The sequence below is a fragment of the Apium graveolens genome, chromosome 4 (assembly GCF_009905375.1).
Source record: "Apium graveolens cultivar Ventura chromosome 4, ASM990537v1, whole genome shotgun sequence".
NCBI classification, from domain to species: Eukaryota; Viridiplantae; Streptophyta; class Magnoliopsida; order Apiales; family Apiaceae; genus Apium; species Apium graveolens.
The window spans coordinates 18165958-18188841 of record NC_133650.1 but is presented as its reverse complement, the minus strand read 5'-3'; the positions used below and the strand labels follow the sequence as shown (position 1 = coordinate 18188841).

The following is a 22884-nucleotide window of genomic DNA, read 5'->3' as shown; positions in this document are numbered from 1 at the left end:
ACAAGTGGGAGATTGAAAAAGATATGTCCTAAGTCCAATCATGTATGAGAATTTAGGAATAACTTTTTATGTAATCTGTTTTAATTTCATTGATAATAATAAAAGACTTGTTTTGTTTTTATTACGGGCTCTATCTATTTAAGTGTTTAAATAAGATATACCATAGTTTAGAGTAAAACTTTTATGGATTATGATGAGATAATAATAGTGAGACCTAAAAGATGATAACTCTAAACTTAAATAGTTCATGGTCATAGGATTACTAACTGGTAATTAATAATCCACAAAGATCGGTACATACTATGTTTGCTTCATTATGAAGGATGTCTGTTCTCATATATATTTGTGTGGTGACACTATAGCTAGTATGTAGGTGCTTATTATAGAATAAGTTCACTGAACATGACTCGCACAGCTGAACAACTGATGGAGTTCACTCACGTGTCAGCAGTTGTTCACTAAGTGATAGTTGTACAAGTATCCTTAGACTTGAGGTCATCATAGTCATCTTGTGTACACTGAACTATACTTTGGTTTAGTTCTTAGTCTCCAGGGACAATTATTAGGGCTCTACTGGGTATAGGAATTTGTACACGAAGATAGTGTATGATCAATAAAGGATCTACCCCTTCCAGTGAAGGAAGAGAATGTTCAAGGCTGATCCACTTATGCTAGTTCAGGAATCTCTGGCCAGAGTGAATGAAATTAGAAAGGAGTTTCTAATTTACATAGAACTGAGCATAGTAAATGGGAAATCAAATGATTAAATTAGATAGACTTGACACAAGATCCATGCCTTGTATTGAATCAGGACATTGCAGGGTAGAAGGAGTTAATTGTACGGTAACTATTCACTGAATAGGTTCTTGGTATTCTAAGCAGTGAATTCGTATTATCCGGATAGTCGCGATATTCTGAGAAGTATCCCTCACGATGTAGAATAAATATGATTAATTAATTAATCATATTTAATAAATTAGAGAATTTATATAAATAATGATAAAATAGTTTTATTATTATTTATTTCTACTACCGGCTTAATATTGAACCTATAGGGTCACACCATAAAAGAGAATGATTTAATGGTGGAAGAATTAATTAATAATGGCTAATAATTATTTATTTATGAAATAAATAATTAATTGACAAATTTAATAATTAATTAAATGAGATTTAATTGATTATAAATTAATTAAGAAAAGTTCTTAATATTATTAATAAAGAATTTAATTTTTTGGAAATTAAATCAAGAGAGAGAATTATTTCTAAAGTGTTTAGAAAAAGGATTAATAATTAAAAGGTGTTTTAATTATTAATGTGAATAATAAAGGGTTAATAATAATAATATTTTATGGGAAAATTTCAGCTGAAAATTTTGCCTATAAATATACTATTATAAACCCTATTTTTATTCGAACCCAAAATTTTTAGAAAAACCCAATTCTCTCCACCTCCTCCTCCTCCTTAGCATCGTTTTCTTGGTGGATACCGGTGGAGTGCTTCACGTTTGAGGAGCAGCTGCTAAGGATCTCCGATCGTTGCTTTTGGATCGCTATTAAAGGTTAGTAATCGATTCATATGTTTTAATCACGATTTATATATTTTTATTTGGATTTTATATGTGTTAAAGTGTTTTGTCATGCTTCCGCTGCGATTTAAATCCATCATAAACAAACTGAGCTGACCACTCTACCCTCCTCTACATCCTCCCAACAGGATGCAGTTGTAATAACAACCAGGAGTGAGTTTGCACAGCCAACACAAGAAGCAATTCAAGTGTATGGTAGGAGAAACAAGGAAGGCATACACTGTGAGGACACATCACTTGAAGCTCCCTCATCTATTCAGGGGGAGCTGCCAACACTCACAGCTGAGCAACAAATTCTTATAACTAAAATTTCTTCTATTCCAACTCCACTTGAATCCAATCTCAAGTACAACAACAATCAAGTGACTTAGCTCAGGAAGCTCTGCTCACCACCCACACAATCCATCTATATGGTGAGAGGTTACATGTTGTGGTAGACCTTGATGACACCATCACAAATATGGGGATTCATCAGTTTTTACTGAAGACCCCATGGATACCTCTAATGCATCTTCATGTGCAAAACAGTCTTCACAAACTGAAAGATTTGAGAATAGTACTCCTGAGGGGGAGCTATCTAAATCCTCTCCAATTCAATTGGAGGTTCCTCATGCTGGGACAACTCCCCTCACAACCCCGCGGAGACGTCATCCCCCTCCAATTCTGTTTGCAGGATCCAATCCTACAGCTTAACCACTTACACACTCATTCCTGCACCAATCCTACAGCTTAACCACTTACACACTCATTTCTGCACAAATGGAAGCTGAGTTCGGATAGGTAAAGGAGAGGAGTCGGGCAAGAATTGGAGTTATCACTCTGATATTATTACCTACGCAGGAAGCATACTATGCGTCAAGGGGATGCAGGACCTTAATAAGATGAATACCCAGAAGAGAACTCTGTAATTAGAGGAAGAAAATAAGACGATAATTTGGTTGTGGTTTGTAATGAGAAATCTTAATTTTATAATTTTTGTTGACATATTAGCTAGTGTTCTTCTTTGTTCATTGATTTTCTTTAAGCAAACATATTATTAATAAATTCTTGTTTGCTTCTGATCATCAACTGATTTTATATTGCTCCTGGTATGATTATGATGTCGATTGAGGGGAAAAAAAAAGGCAAGACACATATGTTGCAGTATACAATTACGTGAATGCAGATGGCTTCATCATTACTAAATAAAATTCTTATTCATTATATTAATACATTTATTATCAAAATACACATGTATATCATTATATTAATACATTTATTATCAAAATACACATGTATATAGGTAATGTTTAAAATTCTAACTAAAACAATTTTATGATCATGAAGTCAAGGTTAGTTGATACTTATGGACTAGTAGGCACTGCACTGGAAAGTAATCTAGACACTGGAATCATCTCTGTACCTGCCGTGGAATAAAGCTGGTTAAATCATCTCTGCCTCTTTCAGAGTGGCTAACCTAGCAGTCTCTCGGTCTCTCTTAAAGAACCAATACAAGGGCGTGTAGAACATGCAGCATAAGCCGAAAGGAACTGCCATCATTGAAAAGAGGCCTTTTGACAATGCAATGGCCTCTGGTATAGACCCTGTTTTGGGGTTAACAGACTTTGGATTGTAACCATATACCTGCTCTGCAAGAATTCCAACAATAGGAGCAGCAAACGAAGAGAAAGATCCCTCAAAAGCTCGATCAAATGCATATATCATAGTTCGGTGCTTGGCAGGGACCACCTCAGCAAACATAGGGCCATTGGCTGCAGTAGCATTCCAGCTAATGGTAAGACCCATCATGAGTAGTGTCACAGCAAATGTGTAGTAGCTACTAACTGACTGGGGAATTACTCGAAGAAGGAACCAGGTAAATGGGATGCCCATAAATGCACTGAACTGCGCACACATTATGCGTCCTGAATGAGGGTAGATTTGAGTCATCCGATCTGCTATTACACCACCCAAGAAAGATCCAATGGCACATCCACCTGCAAAAAGACTGAGGAGGGTTGCCGCGCTGTTGTGGTCAAAACCTGCATTATCAGCCATTCTGTGAGCTGGTTGACATGAAATAAGCTATATCTACGTAACAACAATCCTGAAACTTGTTCCCCATCCTTGAACATAAATGTAAATGTATTATGCCCAACAGTACAAGCCTTTGAATATTAATCATTCTATGTCTTAACTAATATTGCCTAGTTCATTCACCCCTGACATGTAAAAATGTAGTAATATGAATAAATGCGCACCAATTAGTTGAAACCACAATGTGAAAAACACCATTGATGTCCAAGGCAGCGATCCAACTAGACCTTGCAAAACAATAATTTGAAACGTGTGCACTTTAAGGACAGCTTTCGTTGCTCTCCAGGATTCTAACCATACTGATGTTGAGGTAGCAATCCCCTTTTCTACCAAAGCTTCTCTAAAAAATGGAAGAGGCCAAGAAAGCTAGTATTAGTAAAAGCTCAATTATTCTTAGTTCAGGGTTACTTTTTTAAAAGCACAAGTAAACACATATTATAATTACAGTACACGGACAAAAAAGCTACTCCCTCTGTCCCAAAAAGTTTGATCTTTTGACTATTTCACGTATTTCAACGTATCCAGAAGATGTACTTGTAAATTTTTTTTTTTCAATTTTTTTTTGTTTTGTATAAAAAATATTATTCTTGTATTTTTATACAAAATTTTAAAAATATAAAAATAATATTTCAAAAAAATATATATATATAAAAATAATATTTACAAGAGCCTCTTACGAGTGCATTGAAATGAGTGAAAAAAGTTAAATGATCGTCTTTTTTGGGATGAAGGGAGTATTGAGTATCAACCAACATCATTTTTTCCAAATAATTTTTGCCTCACCTATTAGAACCTGGTCCAGAGGTACTGTCAGTGCTCATTATTCTTCTTGGATCAACAACAAATGAATAAACAAGGAATCCAATAAAAGCGCTCAAAGTTGACATCATAATGAAGGCACAACGCCATCCTGGAACACCCCAGAATTCATGTCCAGCCATTACAGTGGCAAGAACACCACCTCCTATGCCACCTACTGTGCCAACAAAATGCAGAAGACCAAATCCGGTACCTCTCACACCATCGGCATAACTGTCGGCTATGAAAGATTGGAGTGAGGGTATCACAATTGCGAGTCCAAAGCCATTTACAGCACGCCAGAAGACGATTTGCCCAAAATAATGACTTACTCCCACTGCAGCTGTTGCCGATGCCCAGCAAAGAGTCCCAATGGCAAGAACTACTGGACGATCATAGTTTAATGCCAATATACCGGCCATTGGTGAAGCAAGGCCTCGAGCAAAGTTCCGTATAAATGTCAGATATCCTAAATCAGATGGCCCAGCACCAAAAGTCTCACTAACTTCCTTGTAAACAGATGGAAGGAGATTCTCATCGGAACGCTCCATTATGGCCGCAAGGTTGATGATAATTAGAGAAAGGGAAATCCCGAAAAACCTTCTCGTTCTGTTACAAGTCGATATCAAAATACAATCTTGTGTATATATTTTTTAACAAGCACTAAAATTACCAAGTCATGACATATCCCATTTTCGCAACATGGTACTTCGCTAATAACATATATGATATGACCTGCCAACAAAAGCCGACACTAGTTGCAATTCACATACTTAAACCACTATTAAAGTTGAAAAAAGAAGCCAGGTTACCAACACGGACACTGCCTGAAGCATTGGCCTAAATAGCAGTGGAATTAAATTAGATAACGTTTCGTCTTTCTTCAACACTGTAATCACAAAATGGTCCTAACAAATTTTATCTCAATTTCCTATAATCTTAGAAAGCTTTCAAAAGTCTAACATATAAATTTGTTCTACTGTGAGAATTATAAAAACCACGAAAACCTATAATAGAACATTCAATTGGGCATCTCAACTTTAATAATTGTAATAACAAAATCTTGTTTGTTATAAATTTAGTTAATCTCATCCTAGGCAGTAGTAACAATAACCCGAGAATCCAAGATATGTCATGATACATATTAGAGGCCTCATAAATTTGGACACTGGTATTACTGCCTTTAAGCTCCATTTGTGGTGATATATGAGTAGCAAGTTTTAGTTAGTGATCAATAATGTATCACTGAACAGGAGTTCTCATGTATCATACCAGTGGCGGATCCGGGGCCTGATTTCTGTGGGGCACGTATTCCCGCCGACCCCTACATGAATCCGCCCTTGTATCATACGACGATTATTATTAGTTAGTTAAATTATTGGGGCAAGGTTCAATTTTTGTAAATGAGATATCAAGGTTCCGCGTACAGAAATACATAAATTATGATTTAATGTGGTGAAAGCCTACTAAGATATAAACTGAACTTCATAAAACGTAACACTGTATAATACTGAGTAATCAGAAATGTAGTTAAAAGAAGAAAACAAGAGTAAATGAAGTAAAAATAGATAAATGAACTGACATTGCAACACTAAGAAACTTACTTGAAGTTGGACATTTCGAAGAAGAGGTCTGTAAAGTTGAGCTTTTTTACTCCTTGTAACCATCCATTGAAAAACTCTTAGTAGTATGGGTCGGAGTTTGGATCTAAGACACTACTAGTCTACTACCCAGTTGACGCCATTTTATCGTCTTTTACAAGTTTTGGTTGGATCTCATTGTTAAACGTGTACATGGAGTTCGGACTTTTTCAACTCTTTAGCAGGGCGTGAAAGTCTTTCTCAAACCGATAATAAACTTTGCAAATCATTTATTCTCTTATTAAAAAACATGACTTAGGGGTGTAGTCGGTATTGAACCGGAATTTTGATTATGATTTTACGTGAATTCAAGATAAAATATAGTAGAATATCGTAAAATTGATGAAGAGTCTCTAGGATTTAAAAATAATCCTTTAAAATCTCATGAATTATGATTGGATTTCAAAAATCATGAAACATGTGAATACTATCAGATTTTAATGGATTTTAAATAATCTCAGTTAAATACCATCATATTTTTAAACATAATTTAAAATCCTGATCGAATACAACAGATTTTGTAACATAATTTAAAATCCTAGTTGAATATCATAAAATTCTGATACATTTTTTAAAATCCCAGTTGAATACCTAGATTTAATAAATTAAAAAAACTTTTAAAATCTCAGTTAAATAGGATCATTGTCTGCAAATTTTTTACATTAAATCAGTGTTGAGATTTAAATATTAATGTTTAACTTCTTTATCAATTAAAAAAAATCTTTAAATACATAATTGTTATAGTATTATATTAAATCCATTATATTAAATCAATTATATTAAAAAAAATCTTTAAATACTTAATGTTTAACTTCTTTATCAATTTTTTAAAATAAGTTAATGATTTGGATTTATGTAGTGAATCCATTATATTAAATCATCGTACGTGATATTTGGTTTCGTTTTAAGATTTTTAGTTTTTTTTAATAAAATTATAAAAAGTGGTAGCGTATTAAAAGTGTTATTTTTTTAAATACTTAATTGTTATTGTATTTTTTGTCAAATTTAAAACATTTCATTAATAAATTGAAATAGGCTCAATCGGGACAAATTCCTAACTGATCATATAATCAGGTTGAAAAATAATTACACGAGCTAACTAATTAGCCGTTTTATTTCCGAATTTCTTAACTAACTGAATACAAATATTCTGAAAATTAAAAATGAAGATAATAGTTTCTTGATCAATCAATCCAACATTTCCCTGAAAACAGCTTCACAATTGACCCTCACATTAATTTCATGGATTATGCAATGTTCGGAGGACTCAATTGACCTCATATTATAAACAAATATTTGTTGTGAGAGGTAAACATGCGATTCTCACCACCGTTCCAGACGTACCTCATCTATCTAACTATCAGATACCGACTATAAACATGTCGAAAGTGTTCTGCCGGATACCAGTTATAAACATGTCGAAAGTGTTGTTGATGTGAGATATTCGGATCTTCCAATACACCATAAAATTCATTTTCAACACAATAAGCACATCGCATAAAGCGCGACACAATGCATAAAGCGATACAATCAAACACACAGATAATAACTAAAACAAAACCAAAAAAAACAAAATTCAAAGATCTCGAAATGGTACCTGTTGATGGAGGAATTTGGGAGCAACAAAGTTTGAGGTTCGTAGCCGGAAACAAGATATGTGATGGCGGTTCTTTGTCGGAAACGTGAACAGTAATCGGTAGATCCGATGAACAGTATTCGTCGGAAAAGATGAACAGTGTTTGCTGATGGTGATTATTGGGGGCTGAGATTACTTAGGGTTAGTGGTGGCTCCTTTGCGCTCTCGCTTCTTACCCCTTACAATTTGCCTACGTACCCCTATTTATAGGGGATCAAGCCCACGTAGTTCTTGGGGAACAAGAAACCTAATGGGCTTAGATTTCTTATCCCGAGGCCCAGTAGGAAACCCGCTGGAAACCGTCTTCTACTAGCTTTAGGAATGTCCGCCGATGAGGCCCAACCATCAAGGCCCAAGGCTCGTCCGCGGCTTCGAGACTTCACGGATGAGGCATCTCCCTGGCCAAGGATAACCCTCCGCTAGCAGCTGTTTCTCTAGTCCGCGGACGCAGGTATAGCCGTGGTTCACCCCAAATGTTGGACGCATCCTTGTCCCCCGATAAGGAGCCCCTACCAGATTACAGGACAAGTGATCCCAAGCTTTTGGGCGCAAAGTGCAGGATACAATAGAGTACCTGCATCAAATAGGTTAGTAATAATAATCTCCATCTTCCTTGAATCTTCCAAAGAGTTCGTCCAAGTAGCATGTCAGAGTTGCATTTTGTACCAAGTAGAAGTTAAGGGCGCGCCCTTACATTCCTGTATGTTGGCGCCGCCCTGTGTCATCAGCCTTTGATCTTTTCCTATATCATTCTACATCATAGGGTGCGCCCTAAATTATTCGTCGTTAGGGCTTGCTCTAATTCTGTCCAAGCCAAAGTGTAGGTCTACCAAAGCAATCATGTCCGAATAATCTGTCCAAGGAGCCTTCCTTGCCTAGGGCGCGCCCTAAGGCTCACCACAGAACAGATTTCAATTAAGGAATTCCTCTCCTTCTTTTTAATAATTGGGCGCGCCTCCTCTTACCATGTGTGAGGGCGCGCCTTTGAGGATAATAGCCACAACCATTAATCAACTACTCAATTAATGGGGCGCGTTCTTAGGGCGCGCCGTCTTCTTTATGGAAAGTCAACCTTATTATTTCCTAGATTTTAGGCGTTTCTCCTTCGATTTTGCCTATCTTATCAATCTCAATCTGAATATCGTTTATACCAATTTTTGGGCATAACAACTACCCCCCCAAATTCCATATGTCATTGAAAATGGGATTGGAATTTTTCTCCTTATCCTTATTAAAATCTGTATAAACATATTTTCCAACATTTATTTTACTAGGCGCGCCAAATAGGCAGAGGACTTTATATACTCAATGTTCTTATTTTCCATGCTTTTTAAATTGTTGTCAACTTTATAAGGCGCGCCTTCAGGAGGGCGCGTCCTAAAATTTGAATGGATTCGAAACGGTTTCCCTTATTCTTCGGGAATCGTGATTGACATGACAGATTTGACAGCTGTCCTTTTTACCTATAAATAGGAGTCACTGTCAGTCATTTTCATTTTTACTTTTACTCTCCCTTTTCTTTTTATTTTCTCTTTCTTCACCAAAAACTTCAACTCCAGCGGTGACCTTTTGCTCAGAATCTTCTCTTTCGGCTATCATTTCCTCAGTTTTTTCCGATCATCCTCTTCTCCATTCGAAAAGGTATGTAAAACTTCTTTCTTTTCTGAATTCCATCACATAAATCACATTGCATGCTACTTTGTCTCTTCAACTTCTTTAAATGTTCTTGAAGATATACATAAATGGTGTATGTATCTGTGTATGTATATATGTAATTTCAAATTTTTACTGACTTAGATCCAAAATTATTGAGTTTAACCTTTAAACTGTTGTTTTTGAGAATTCTAATCGTTAGTACCCTTATGCCTTAAAGACCATCACTTATGACTATCTGTGCCTTTAAAATCCACCAGCAACTTAGGACGCGCCTTATCTTTAGCTTATAATCTATAAACGACCATAATAAGGCGCGCATGTTTATAGTAAAACCCATCCTTATGAATAAACTATGATTTTCTTTATGGCGCGCCTTCTCATGAGAGGGCTTGTTTTAGAAGGGAGTTGACATGGATCCTAGGAAATATTCTTCTCATACACCTCCCCTTATCTTCTTTGCCTCCTTTATACTTTTGTATTGCGTTCTTTCGCATGGGGCGCGCCCTCAAAATTTCTTTTGGTTTTCTTGACAGCTGGAAGACGAGGGCGCGTCCTCTCCTTTTCACCCTTTCAAGAATTTCCTCACAAATTTGGGGATCTATTCGCCTCCAAATACTTACTTCGATCCTCAACCCCCAAACGCCCACCATACTCCTGAATTTCTGAACCGGGTGGCGCGCCTTCTTCAAGATTCCAAAAAGGGGAATTTGATGGCAGATTCCTCAGATAGTTCTTATACGGACAACATTCCTTTATCCCGCAAACAGGGGAAGCAGAAGCTGGTCCAAAAGGACAGATCCCCAGCCCCAGATAGGACATAACTGGATGACAATGATTGGTTTGAAAGTTTGAATGCCGATAGGTATAGGGGTGTTGAGAGGGGTGTCAACGTAGGTGCAGGACCTTCTAAGGTATCCTACAGGGCTGTATCCCCAAGCCCATCTCCCCAACAAACAGAGGGCGCGCCTACTTCTTCTGTTCCCAAGGGCGCGCCTACTTCTTCTGTTCCCGAGGGCGCGCCTGAGTAAATGCGTCACCTCTACGTGATGAAGAAAATTTCTTTGATGAAGACTCCTTCAAATTTTCTACCTCCCCTGAACCTTCTCCAATCCCCTTCCAACACTGGGAAGTTTCTGACAGTGAATTAGATTTTGATTGGGATGAATTTGAACCATGTAATGAAGCTGTGAAGAAACGTTTCAGGAAGGAACATGGGAAGTTTTTCTGTGTGGGCCTATCTTCAGCTTGTTCAGATGAGCAACTAGGATGGCTCATGGAGTTTTATGATATGGAAGGCATATGGGCGCGCCCTTTGAGCATGATGCGGCCCCATATCTTTAATTATGGGAGGAATTTTAAGATTCCTAGAAAGGTAACCAGCCTAAAGCTGGTATCTTTGGGTATAGGCGCGCCCTTACACCCCTATCTTAGGGAAGTGATAGAACTTTATGACGTGGCTCCACTCCAACTTTCTCCCAACGGCTACAAGTTTATTCTGGCCCTGTTCATTCTCTATACGGACCTAGGCTTCCCTCAACCTTCCATGGCTGAAGTTGCTTATTTCTTTAACCTAAGAAAATCTGACCACGGGTACTATTACTTGGTTGTAGACAAGCAACACAACAAGAAAGGTTTCTCCTCTGGCAAGCTTAGTCATGAAAAAGGCTGGAAGGAAAACTTCTTCTATTTATATGACGTTCCCAGGATAAGGATAAGATTCAACAAGTCACCAAGTAAGGGCGCGCCCTTTACTTCTTTCCTTGTATTATTTTTATGTTGTTTCTTCCTTTTCATATCTTTATACTTTTTCAGACAGACCAGTGGCCAAACACCTTAAGGGCGAGCCCAAAAAATGAGCTGAAGCCCTACTCAGAGTGGCTGCTGAAAGGTGGAATCTAAAGACCTTAGTTACCCGGACTAACCTGATGCGAGTCGGAATCCTTTCTGACCAAGTAGGGACAAAGTGTAAATATGTAAAGTTTAGGAAAGGCGCCCCTATTTCCCGTATAATCGACCTAGATAGCGAGGAAGCGGCTGAAGAAGAAGAAGAAGCAGATGACAGCTCTTTTCAAGGCCAAGATCCTTCAGGTTCAACAACCTGTATATCCTAAAGGCGCGCCTTTCTATCATTGGCGCGTCATATTTCTTTTCTGTTAACCTTTGGCATACTGGATATAAATTTCTGTTTATGTAATTAATCTTTCCCCCTCTCAGGGCGCGCCCTTTTATTCTAGGCGTAGCATTTTATACATGTTTATCAATGTTGTCTTTATCAATTGCTTTTATTTATTGCCCCGTTCAACATACTTAACTGTCACGCTCAATTGACATGTTCTATATTTTATGCAGAAATGGCTCCTCCAAGAATTCCCAAGTCTTTTGGGGGGCGCCCTAGTGACAAATCCAAGCCTAAACTGAAAGAAGATGCTCCTGCAGCACCGACATCCGTCCCCAGTCTAACTCTTATTCCTCAAACAACTCCTGTCTTAAAAAGGTCCGTGATCGACCTTACAGATAAGCAGGGCACGCCTAAGAGGCATAGAGCAGAGGGCGCGCCTTCTGGCTCATCTGCTGCGTTGAACGCTCTTGGCCTCATGGGTTCCCTTCATGTTTCAGATGAATAAGTGGAACAATGGCAAGCTATAGATTTGGGAGATGCTGCTCGTGCTTCTATAAAAGCATCTTGCCAATTGTTCATCCACTCCACTCGAGTGGTGGACAAGTTACTTGAGGAGGGGGCGCCCCTAGAGAGGGTGCAGGGTGACAACAACATTCTGAGGAACACCCTCAAAGACAAAGACTTTCTGCATGCCAAGGATATTAAAGCTAAGGACTCCGAGATTTCTTTTCTCAAGGATGAGGTGGCCAATCTTACTTCTCAGTTGGAGATTGCCAACAAAAAGGCTACCTCTCTTCATACTGAGCTTGGTGGAGCCAACCTGAGGATTGAGTACCTCGAGGAGCAACAGAAAACAGGCTGGCCTGATGAAAAGAGGGAAATGGATGATGAAGCATTTGCCAATGGCTTCCACTTCTATAGGGTTGGTTTTGTGGCCAATGACCCTGATTACACTTTCGAGAAGTTTGGGGAGGAGACAGTTGTCGAGATGGTGGAGTTTAAGAAAGAGCATGCTTCTGAAATCAAGGCGAGGAGAATAGAACTTGGGTTGGAGGAGGAAGAAGTCGAGGGCGCGCCACAAGAGGAAATCCCCAAGGACGCGCCTGAAGCTGGTACCACTGTTCCTCTTCAAACCATTCCTCCAACAGATCAACCTCAAGGCGCGCCTTGATTTATGTCTTTCCTTTATTTGTACTTAAGTTTCAAATACTTCTGAGGAGCCAGCCCTCTTTTGATGTTGTGCAAAGTTGTATAACTTATCTTTCTGCTACCCTTTTACTTTTTGCATGTATGGCTCGATATTAATTTTATTCTTCCCTATATGCATAAAAATTTGGTAAGGCATTTTGATTTTTTTCTTGGCCATTTATAAAAACATGACTCATATTTTCACGATGGCGCACCCTTATATCATCACAAACCTTGTCAGTACATTATGACTGATGTTGCTACAAGGCGCGCCCTTTGTTACAGAGCTTATTTATTTAGCACATTCGTGGGTGTTTTATGTGATCTCGAAGTTGTTATCGTCCCTTTTATCGTAGCACTTAAATATGAGGGCGCGCCATTGTACAAATAACACGTACTTTTTCTTATCAGTAATGCCTTCGTGACTTTTTATTTACTTATCAGTTCAAGGGCGCACCTTAATTTGATTAACTTTTGCTTTAGCTAATTTTGATGTCCATGTACATTTATTCCTTTCACCCTTGAATATTATGTTTATCTTGATTATGAAGCAGAAATTATTAGACAGGGCGCGCCTCAACATAGGGCGCGCCTCTGATGTTTTTCAAATGAAAAATGTTATGTCAAGCAAATAAAGCAATTTGAAGTAACTTTTCCCTTTTATTGATAATGCGCTCTAGTGTACAAATTATACCAGTCCTATGGCTACTATGCTCTATGGGGAAATTATTTGAAAATTTTTCCTTCCTTCTGCTAGTTCCAAGGTCTGCAGTCACATGTACTACCCCCTAGGCTAGGAGGAATTTATTTGCTACTAGCCTAATACATAAGAATCAAAATAAGAAAACAAGGGGGACACAGCCACACCCTACTGATAATACTTCCGTAAATGTTCCGTTTTCCATGCTCGAGGAATAAGTTTACCATCTAGATCTTCTAAGCGATAGGTTCCCTTCCAGGGTATAGACTTAACTTTGTACGGTCCTTCCCAATTAGCGCCAAGCACCCCTTGCTGAGCTATCTTAGTGTTAGGCATAACCTTTCGCAACACAAGATCTCCAACCTTGAACGGTACGGATTTTACCCTTTTATTGAAATACCTTGCGACCCTCTGCTGATATGCAGCAAGCTTCAATTGAGCGTTCGTTCGGGCGTCGTCTAACAGATCCAAGTGGAGCCTCTGGTTAACTTCTGCATCTTCCTCGACAAACACATCTCTCCGTAGGGATCCCGCTCCTACCTCCACGGGAACCATGGCCTCATACCCATAAGTCAGCAGAAAGGGGGTTTCTCCTGTGGTCGATCTAGGGGTCGTATTGTAAGACCAAAGGACCATGGGCATCTCTTCTGGCCAATCTCCTTTTTTCTCTTCTAATTTTGCCTTCAAGGTGTGTTTTATGATTTTGTTTATGGCTTCTGTCTGACCATTACTCTGCGGATGATAAACCGCGACGAAGTCTTTTTTAATCATTAAGTCCTCGCAGAGCTTCCTTAACTCTTTACTATCAAACTGCTTTCCATTGTCTGAGATGAGTTTGTAGGGGATACCGAACCGCATACTATGTAATTGAACACAAAATCCCTTATCTTCTTTATCGTGATCGTGGCTAGTGGCATAGCCTCTGCCTATTTGGTGAAGTAGTCCACCGCCACCATGGCGTATTTCATACCCCCCTTCGCTTTGGGCAACTCTCCAATGAGATCGATTCCCCACATGGCAAAAGGCCAGGGACTCACCAACGAAGTAATGGTAGATGCCGGGGTGTTGGAATAGTTGGCAAATCGCTGGCAACGATCACAAGCCCGGACAAAATTGAAAGCATCTTCTTTCATAGTCGGCCAGTAATATCCTTGTCTGAGCACTTTTAATGCCAAGGAACCACCCCCCGAGTGATTGCCACAAATCCCTTCGTGCACCTCTCTGAAAAAAAAAAAATTCTTCCATATCCACACAACGTAACAGTGGCTGGTTAAATCCTCTCTTGTATAGTACCCCGTCATATTTGACATACTTTGCGGCCTGGTAACGAAGGCGTCGAGCCTATAGTTTGTCTTCTGGTACAGCTCTTGTTTGAATATGATTATGAATGGGGGTCATCCAACTTTCTTGTGGGATTTCTTGCATCTGAAACACCTCCACCTCTGGAATACTTGGGATTTCTTGGATTCCCAAAGGAATTTGTCCAAGTTGAACGCTGTCCATCTGTGACCCCATCTTGGCCAAAGCATCCGCGTTACTATTTTCTTCTCACGGAACGCTTTCTAGCCTGACATTTGAAAAATTTTGAGTAGGTGTTGCGCACATCTCATATATAGCTCTGTTCGTGGTCCCGGGCTTGGAAACCTCCGTTGACCTGGTTCACAACTAATTCGGAATCGCTCCAAACTATCAGATTCACGGCCCCTACCTCCAGAGCTAATTTCAGACCGTTGATCAAGGCTTCATACTCAGCATCATTGTTAGTAGCATAGAACTTGAAATGGATAGCACTCATCAAACGGTGTCCCTCCGGAGTGATCAAGACAATTCCTGCACCTGATCCATTGTTGTTCACGGCCCCGTCCACATGTAATATCCACCAAGGGTGTGGGAGTTCCTGCCTCTTTTCATCCTGGTGACTTCCTTGCGAGGTTGGTTCTGCCAACACTATGGCCTTATCATCGACTTCTGTATCAAACTCAAGTATGAAATCAGCCAGCGCTTGTCCCTTGACTACCGTGCGAGGAAAATATTCCAAATAGAATGTCCCAACTCCACTGCCCATTTTAACATTCTCCCTGACGATTCAGGTTTATGTAGAATATGCCGAAGCGGGTAAGCGGTGCGAACTTCTAGTCAGTGAGCCTGAAAGTATGGTCTTAGCTTTCGTGCTGCAAGAATAAGTGCGTACACTAGTTTCTCCATGTTGTTATATCTGGTTTCTGCATCCAACAACCTTTTGCTCACATAGTATACGGGCCACTGGTGGCTTGCTTCTTCCTTTACCAATAACGCGCTGACGGAATATTCTGACACTGCCAAATAAAGAATCAATGTCTCTTCGTCTTCTGGTTTGGCCAACATCGGAGGATTTCCCAACTGCTCTTTGATTTTCAGAAAAGCTTCTTCACACTCAGGAGTCCACAAGAAATCCTTCCCCCTTCCTTTGATTGCCTTGAAGAATTCTTTGCACCTATCCGATGATTTTGAGATAAATCGATTCAGGGCCGCAATCCTTCCCATCAGGCTCTGTACTTGTTTGACGCTGGTGGGAGATTTCATGTCTAGCAGAGCTTTCATTTTTGTCGGGTTAGCCTCAATCCCCCGGTGGTTGACCATGAATCCCAAGAATTTTCCCGACTTCACGCCGAACACACACTTCTGCGGGTTTAGTTTCATCTTATATTTTCTCAGAATATGGAACATTTCAGCTAAGTCGGCGATGTGGTCTTCCGCCTTTTTCGATTTTACGAGCATGTCATCCACATACACTTCTATTGTTTTCCCAATCTGCTTCTTGAACATTTTGTTTACCAATCTTTGATAAGTGGCGCCGGCGTTGATCAGACCAAATGGCATTCTGATATAGCAGTAGAGCCCTCTATCAGTGATAAAAGAGGTGTGCTCCTGGTCCGGCACATACATAAGGATTTGGTTATACCCGGAGTATGCGTCCATGAAGTTGAGCAAGGCATGTCCTGCCGTGGCGTCGACCAACTGATCAATTCTTGGTAGGGGAAAACTATCTTTCGGGCACGCCTTATTTAGATCGGTGAAATCCACGCATGTTCGCCATTTGCCGTTGGGCTTTTTTACCAACACCAGGTTTGCTAGCCATTCTGGGTAGAAGGATTCCCGGATTAGTCCGACATCCAAGAGCCTATCTACTTCCTCTGCTAGGGCTATAGCTCTCTCTCCGCTTATGGCCCTTCATTTTTATCGAACCCCCTTATGCTTCGGGTCGATATTCAATCAGTGGCACATTATCTCTGGATCAATTCCTACCATATCAGAATGGCTTCATGCAAATACATCAAGGTTCGCCAACAGAAATATTGAAAGACCTTCCTTCAACCTTGGCCTATTCTCAAAACCTTACTCGGATCTTTTTCATCGACAGGGATTTCGATCGTATCTTCTGCTGGCCCCATCTTTTCCGTCGGCATTGGTATCCGGGGATCCAGGTCAGGCGAATCACGAATTTCATTATCATGTAGAGAAGGTGCATCCTCTTTAGGAGGAGCGTTGACTTCGTTAGAAGGCGCACCTTGCATGGCAGGGGCATCAACTTCTTTAGTATGTTTTGCGGGTAAGGGTGCTCCTTCAGGGGGAAGGGCATCATCTAGTTCGAGGCTTTGCAAGACATCGAATCTCCCTTCTAACCGTTCCCCATGGAAATCTGTTCGGACTATGGTATCCATCGCCTCCTCTTCTTCCAACATCTCAATTCTGATCGCGTCTTCCAAGTATAACATTGTTGGGGCCAACCCGGAGGGATGCTCATCTTCTTGCTCAACATAATAGTGGACTCGGATTTCCTCGATTGGTTGCTCAATGCTTTTTCCTTGATCTACATCCAGAGTATCTTCGGCATGGGAGTCTTTTCTAAAGCCTTTCATAGCTTACCTGTAGCACTCCCGAGAGTCATACTGGGAACCCTATTTACTTCCCACCCCATTTGGCGTTGGAAATTTGATAGTTAGGTGGTGGATTGGAGTGAAAACTTTCATCTCCCGCAGAAAAGGTCGTCCCAACAACACGTTGTGGGATGATTCCTGATTCAGGACCTTAAATTCAAGCATCTTTGTTACCGATAATGGGCTTTCCCCCAAAGTACATGGCAGCCGAATCGATCCCATGACTCTAACTCCTGCACCTGAAAAACCATAGACCCACGAGTCTTCCCCCGACATATCCTGATCAGGTAGTCCTATCTTTTTGAAGGTGCTGTAATAGAGGATGTTTGCCGAGCTTCCATTATCCACGAAGGCTCTATGGACATTTTTGGTTCCGATTTGGATGGAAATAACCAGCGCATCATTGTGGGGATGATGTACCCATCGGGCATCTGCTTCTCTAAAGGTGATATCCATAGACTCACCCTTAAATACTTTGGGCGGCCGAGTTTCCACCCTATGAATGTCCATGAGAGGCCTGAACTGGGCTTCCCTAGCGTATCTTGCCAAGGCTCGGTTGCTGCATTCCATCCCGGGATCTCCCCCGTAGATTGTTCGGATACTGCCATCCCTAACAAATTTACTTTCCTCCAGGGTATCATTGTTCGACCCGGGCGGGGCTCGTCTTTCTTCCTTCCTTGTTCTGTCATCCTTGTGCTTCCTTACTTCCTTGACTACCCATTCTCCGAGGTATCCTTCCTTGATAAGCGCTTCGATTTCATCTTTTAAATATCGGCACTCGTTCGTGTTATGTCTAGATGATTCATGGTATTCGCAATATTTTTTCTTGTCTTTGCTTTGCCATGATGATAAAGCTTCAGTTTTTCTAAATAGCCCTTTATTTTTGTTTACTTCGTAGATATGCTCGATAAAGGTGTGTACCGGCTTGTCCTGTAGTCATAGTTTGAGGGAGGACTCCATCCCCTCCTTGTGCTTGTTGTATTCACCCGGTCTGGGCTTCGACTGCTTCTTCGGTACCTTGGGCTTGGAGACCTATCCCTCTTCCTTTCTTTGCTTCTCTGACTTGACTGTGAAGTCGGTTGCACTTCTGCCAGAGATTGTTCTATAGCTTTAAAAGATCCTGCTAAAGCGAAGACATCTGCTAGAGTAGCCGGGTCTTTCCCTTGCAAGTGCTTCCAAAAGTCCGAGCCAACCCTTAATCCTGCGATCAAGAAGCTTTTCAGGGCTTCGTCTGATGCTCCCCTCACGCTAGTGGATTCAGCGTTGAACCTTTTGAAGTATGATGTCAAGCTTTCATTTTCCCTTTGCCTAACATTGGCAAGAGTGGTGATAGAGGGCGCGTATCTCACCGCGGCTTGGAACTTGGTTAAGAACAGAGTCTTCATCTGATCCCATGAGGTGATTACCCCTGGCCCGAGCTTTTGAAACCACTGCTGGGCACTTTCTCTAAAGGTTGCCGCCAAGAGATGGCATCGAGCCAAGTCCGGGACTTGGTACACATCCATTTCTATATTAAAATGACCTAGGAATTCCACCGGATCTGAGTTTTCATGGAAGCGGAGATCGCTAGTAGTGTTACGATACCCGACCGGCAACTGTGCCTCTCTTACTGTCACCGAAAATGGGGAAGGGATTTCAGCTGTGGTCGTCACCCTGCCTTCCAGGTGGTTAAGTAGCCTTTTTAAATCTCCCACATTGAAAGTTCCCACGCCCGGAATGGTCTGCATTTGAAGCTGCGGACCTTGGGGCTGTAATGGAGGTACCTCCACTTGATTTCCTCCGGGAAGGGCTTGCTGCTGGTTCGTATTCTGGGCGTCTTCGGGTATCACAATTACTTCAGGATTTCGTCATTGATTTCTCCCTTGATTCTCTTCTCCACCTTGGCCGCGGCCCCGAGCCATACCGCGATCATAGTTTTCCATGTCCCTATGATTATCATGCTCCGCATAGTCATAGTTGCCTGCTTGGTTATTCCAGCGGGGATCAAGACGGCTGCGGTAGTTATGGCGACGGTAGCCCTCTAAGTATCTACCTCGGCCTCCACCTCTTCCCCTCCATTGAGGCTTTCTCCAACGATCGTTTCCGTACCCACGACCATATCGATCCAGCGATCTGCGGGGAGGAGCTCTCTCATGATCGCGGTGCCGCTCCCGATCTTTCTGGGAATTTGGGGGCACATGCGTTGGATCGCGGTGCCGCTCCCGATTTTCCTGGGAATCCAAGGGCACACGCGTTGTATCATGGGGCGTCACTTCTCCGCGATCAGCTTCTTTCTGCCATTCAAGCAACAATATTCTTAAATCATCATCACCCAAGCGGATCCCCAGGTGATCTTTCAAAGCTGCGAAGCCCCGCTGCTGATTCTCTGGCATCGACTCCGCCTGTCGGCGTTCTTCGAGACTACGTCCAGACCGGTGCGGATGGGTGGCTCCCCGGGTATCTGCCCGCATAATTTCCCGACCATCAGCATCTTCTTCCACTAGTTCGATGATTGGGGACGTGTCATTGGGATAGTCCAGGCGCCGAGGGGTTATCGGCACACGCCCCCTTGTTGGATTTTTAAACGCAGCGGGGCATGGCAAAACACTTTTACACACACAAAATCCAAATAAAAGCATATAAATCGTGAATAAAAATTCGAGGGATCGAATCTAACCTTTAAAAATAATTCGGAGACAACGATCAGAGATCCTTAGCAGTTACTCCTCAAGTGTGAAGCACTCCACCGGTATCCACCAAGAAAACGACTTTTAGGAGGAGGAGGAGGTGGAGAGAATTTGGTTTTCTAAAACTTTTGGGTTTCTGGGGTTAGAATAAAATAGGGTCTATAATAGTGTATTTATAGGCAAAATTTTCAGCTGAAATTTTCCCATAATATTATTATTATTATCCCATTTATTATTCTCATTAATAATTAAAACACCTTTTAATTATTAATCCTTTTTCTAAACACTTTAGAATTAATTCTCTCTCTTGATTTAATTTCCAAAAATTAAATCCTTAATTAATAATATTAAGAACTTTTTTTAATTAATTTATAATCAATTAAATCTCATTTAATCAATTATTAAATTTTCCAATTAATTATTTATTTCACAAATAAATAATTATTAGCCATTATTAATTAATTCCTCCACCATAAAATCATTCTCTTTTATGGTGTGACCCTGTAGGTTCAATATTAAGCCGGTAGTAGAAATAAATAATAATAAAATTATTTTATCATTATTTATATAAATTCTCTAATTTATTAAATATGATTAATTAATTAATCACATTTATTCTACATCGTGAGTGATGCTTCTCAACATATCGCGACTATCCGGATAATATGAATTCACTGCTTAGAATACCAAGAACCTGTCAGTGAATAGTTACCGTACAATAAACTTCTTCTACCCTACAATGTCCCGATTAAATACAAGGCATGGATCTCGTGTCAAGCCTATCTAATTTAATCACTTGTTTACCATTTATTATGCGTAGTTCTATACAAATTAGAAACTCCTTTCTAATTTCATTCACTCTGGCCAGAGATTCCTGAACTAGCATAATTGGATCAGCCTTGAACATTCGCTTCCTTCACTGGAAGGGGTAGATCCTTTATTGATCATACACTATCTTCATGTACAAATTCCTATACCCAGTAGAGCCCTAATAATTGTCCCTGGAGACTAAGAACTAAACCAAAGCATAGTTCAGTGTACACAAGATGACTATGATGACCTCAAGTCTAAGGATACTTGTACAACTATCACTAAGCGAACAACTGTTGATACGTGAGTGAACTCCATCAGTTGTTCAGCTGTGCGAGTCATGTTCAGTGAACTTATTCTATAATAAGCACCTACATACTAGCTATAGTGTCACCACACAAATGTCTATGAGAACAAACATCCTTCATAATGAAGCAAGCATAGTATGTACCGATCTTTGCGGATTATTAATTACCAGTTAGTAATCCTATGACCAGGAACTATTTAAGTTTAGAGTTATCATCTTTTTAGGTCTCACTATTATGATCTCATCATAATCCATAAAAGGCTTTACTCTAAACTATGGTATATCTTATTTAAACACTTAAATAGATAAAGCCCGTAATAAAAACAAAACAAGTCTTTATTAATATCAATGAAATCAAAACAGATTACATAAAAGTTATTCCTAAATCCTAATACACGATTGGACTTAGGACATATTCCTTTCAATCTCCCACTTGTACTAAAGCCAATCACTCCGGCATCTAATACCCATCTTGACGATCAAAGTGACTTTCATAAAGTAGTTTGTGAGTGGGTCTGCTATGTTGTTATGTGTGTCAACTCTAATTCAATACAATATAAGAAATGTTATCGCGCTCCCACTAACCCTTTTGTAGACGCATGGTTCATCTACGTTTTTGATAAAATCAAACTCTTTGATTATCTCATCAAAACGAATGTTCCATCTTTCGAGAAGCTTGCTTTAAACCACATTAATCGCAAGCAAAATCCGAACTGATTTTAACAGGGCTACATGTAAAAAGTTTCATCAAAGTCAATCCATTGCCTTTGTTTGAATCCTTTTCCCAAAAGCCTGGTCTTATAGGTCTCCACCTGGCCATCTGCTATAATCTATCTTTTGTATACCATATACATAGATTCCATTCTGGATTTCATGGCACTATGCCATTTCTCTGAGTCAACACTACTCATAGCCTCATTATAGGTCACAGGGTCGTCATCATCAAATGATTGACAACTCATTGTCATTCTCAATGACAAGGCCATATTACCTCTCAGGTTGGCGAGACACTCTCCCTGACCTATGAATGTGCTGTTCCACAAAAGGTTGTTCAGTCAGAACAGGTGTTTCCACTCGATCTGTAGTAGTTTGTGCTTCTTGAACTTTATTAAGTTCAATTTTGCTCCCACTGTTTCCTTCAAGGATAAACTCCTTTCCAAGAAGGTAGCATGTCTGGAGACAAACACCCGATGATCGGTGCAAAAGTAATACCCTAAAGTCTCTTTAGGATATCCCACAAAACTACATCTTACGGATCGATATACCAGCTTATCTAGGTCAACTTTCTTGACATAAGCTGGACATCCCCAAATCTTAACGTGTTTAAGACTCGGTTTCCTTTCTTTCCATATCTCATACGGAGTTTGAGGAACAAATTTGGAAGGCACCTTATTCAGTAAATATGCTGAGGTTTCCAATGCATAACCCCATAGGAATACTGGAAGATTTGCATAGCTCATCATGGACCAAACTATGTCTAACAAAGTTCGATTTCTCCTTTCAGATACCAATCTGGAGGAGTCCACTGGGAGACTATACCATTTACTTTGAGATAATCTAGAAACTCTCCGTTAAAGTATTCACCACCTCGATCTAATCGAAGAGTTATAATACTATGTTTGGTTGTTTCTCCACTTCATACTTATATTCTTTGAACTTTTTAAAGGCCTCAGACTTGTGTTTCATCAAACACATATCTGAATCCAGATCTATCATCTATGAAAGTAATGAAGTATGAAAATCCACCCATGGCTTGCGTAGACATTGGTCCACATACATCTGT

The 22884-nt window shown here is 40.1% G+C and overlaps 1 protein-coding gene across 1 annotated transcript; it reads right to left on the bottom strand.

The window, feature by feature from the left end:
• Nucleotides 1–2765: 2765 nt before the first annotated feature.
• On the bottom strand, nucleotides 2766–6319 carry LOC141717857 (uncharacterized). The gene is made up of 4 exons (XM_074520072.1): nucleotides 6067–6319; nucleotides 4448–5071; nucleotides 3829–4004; nucleotides 2766–3609 (listed from the first exon to the last, which is right to left on the bottom strand). The coding sequence occupies exons 1-4, from the start codon at nucleotides 6078–6080 to the stop codon at nucleotides 3011–3013; spliced, it is 1413 nt and encodes a 470-aa protein (XP_074376173.1). The 5' UTR covers nucleotides 6081–6319; the 3' UTR covers nucleotides 2766–3010.
• Between the last annotated feature and the right edge of the window lie 16565 nt (nucleotides 6320–22884).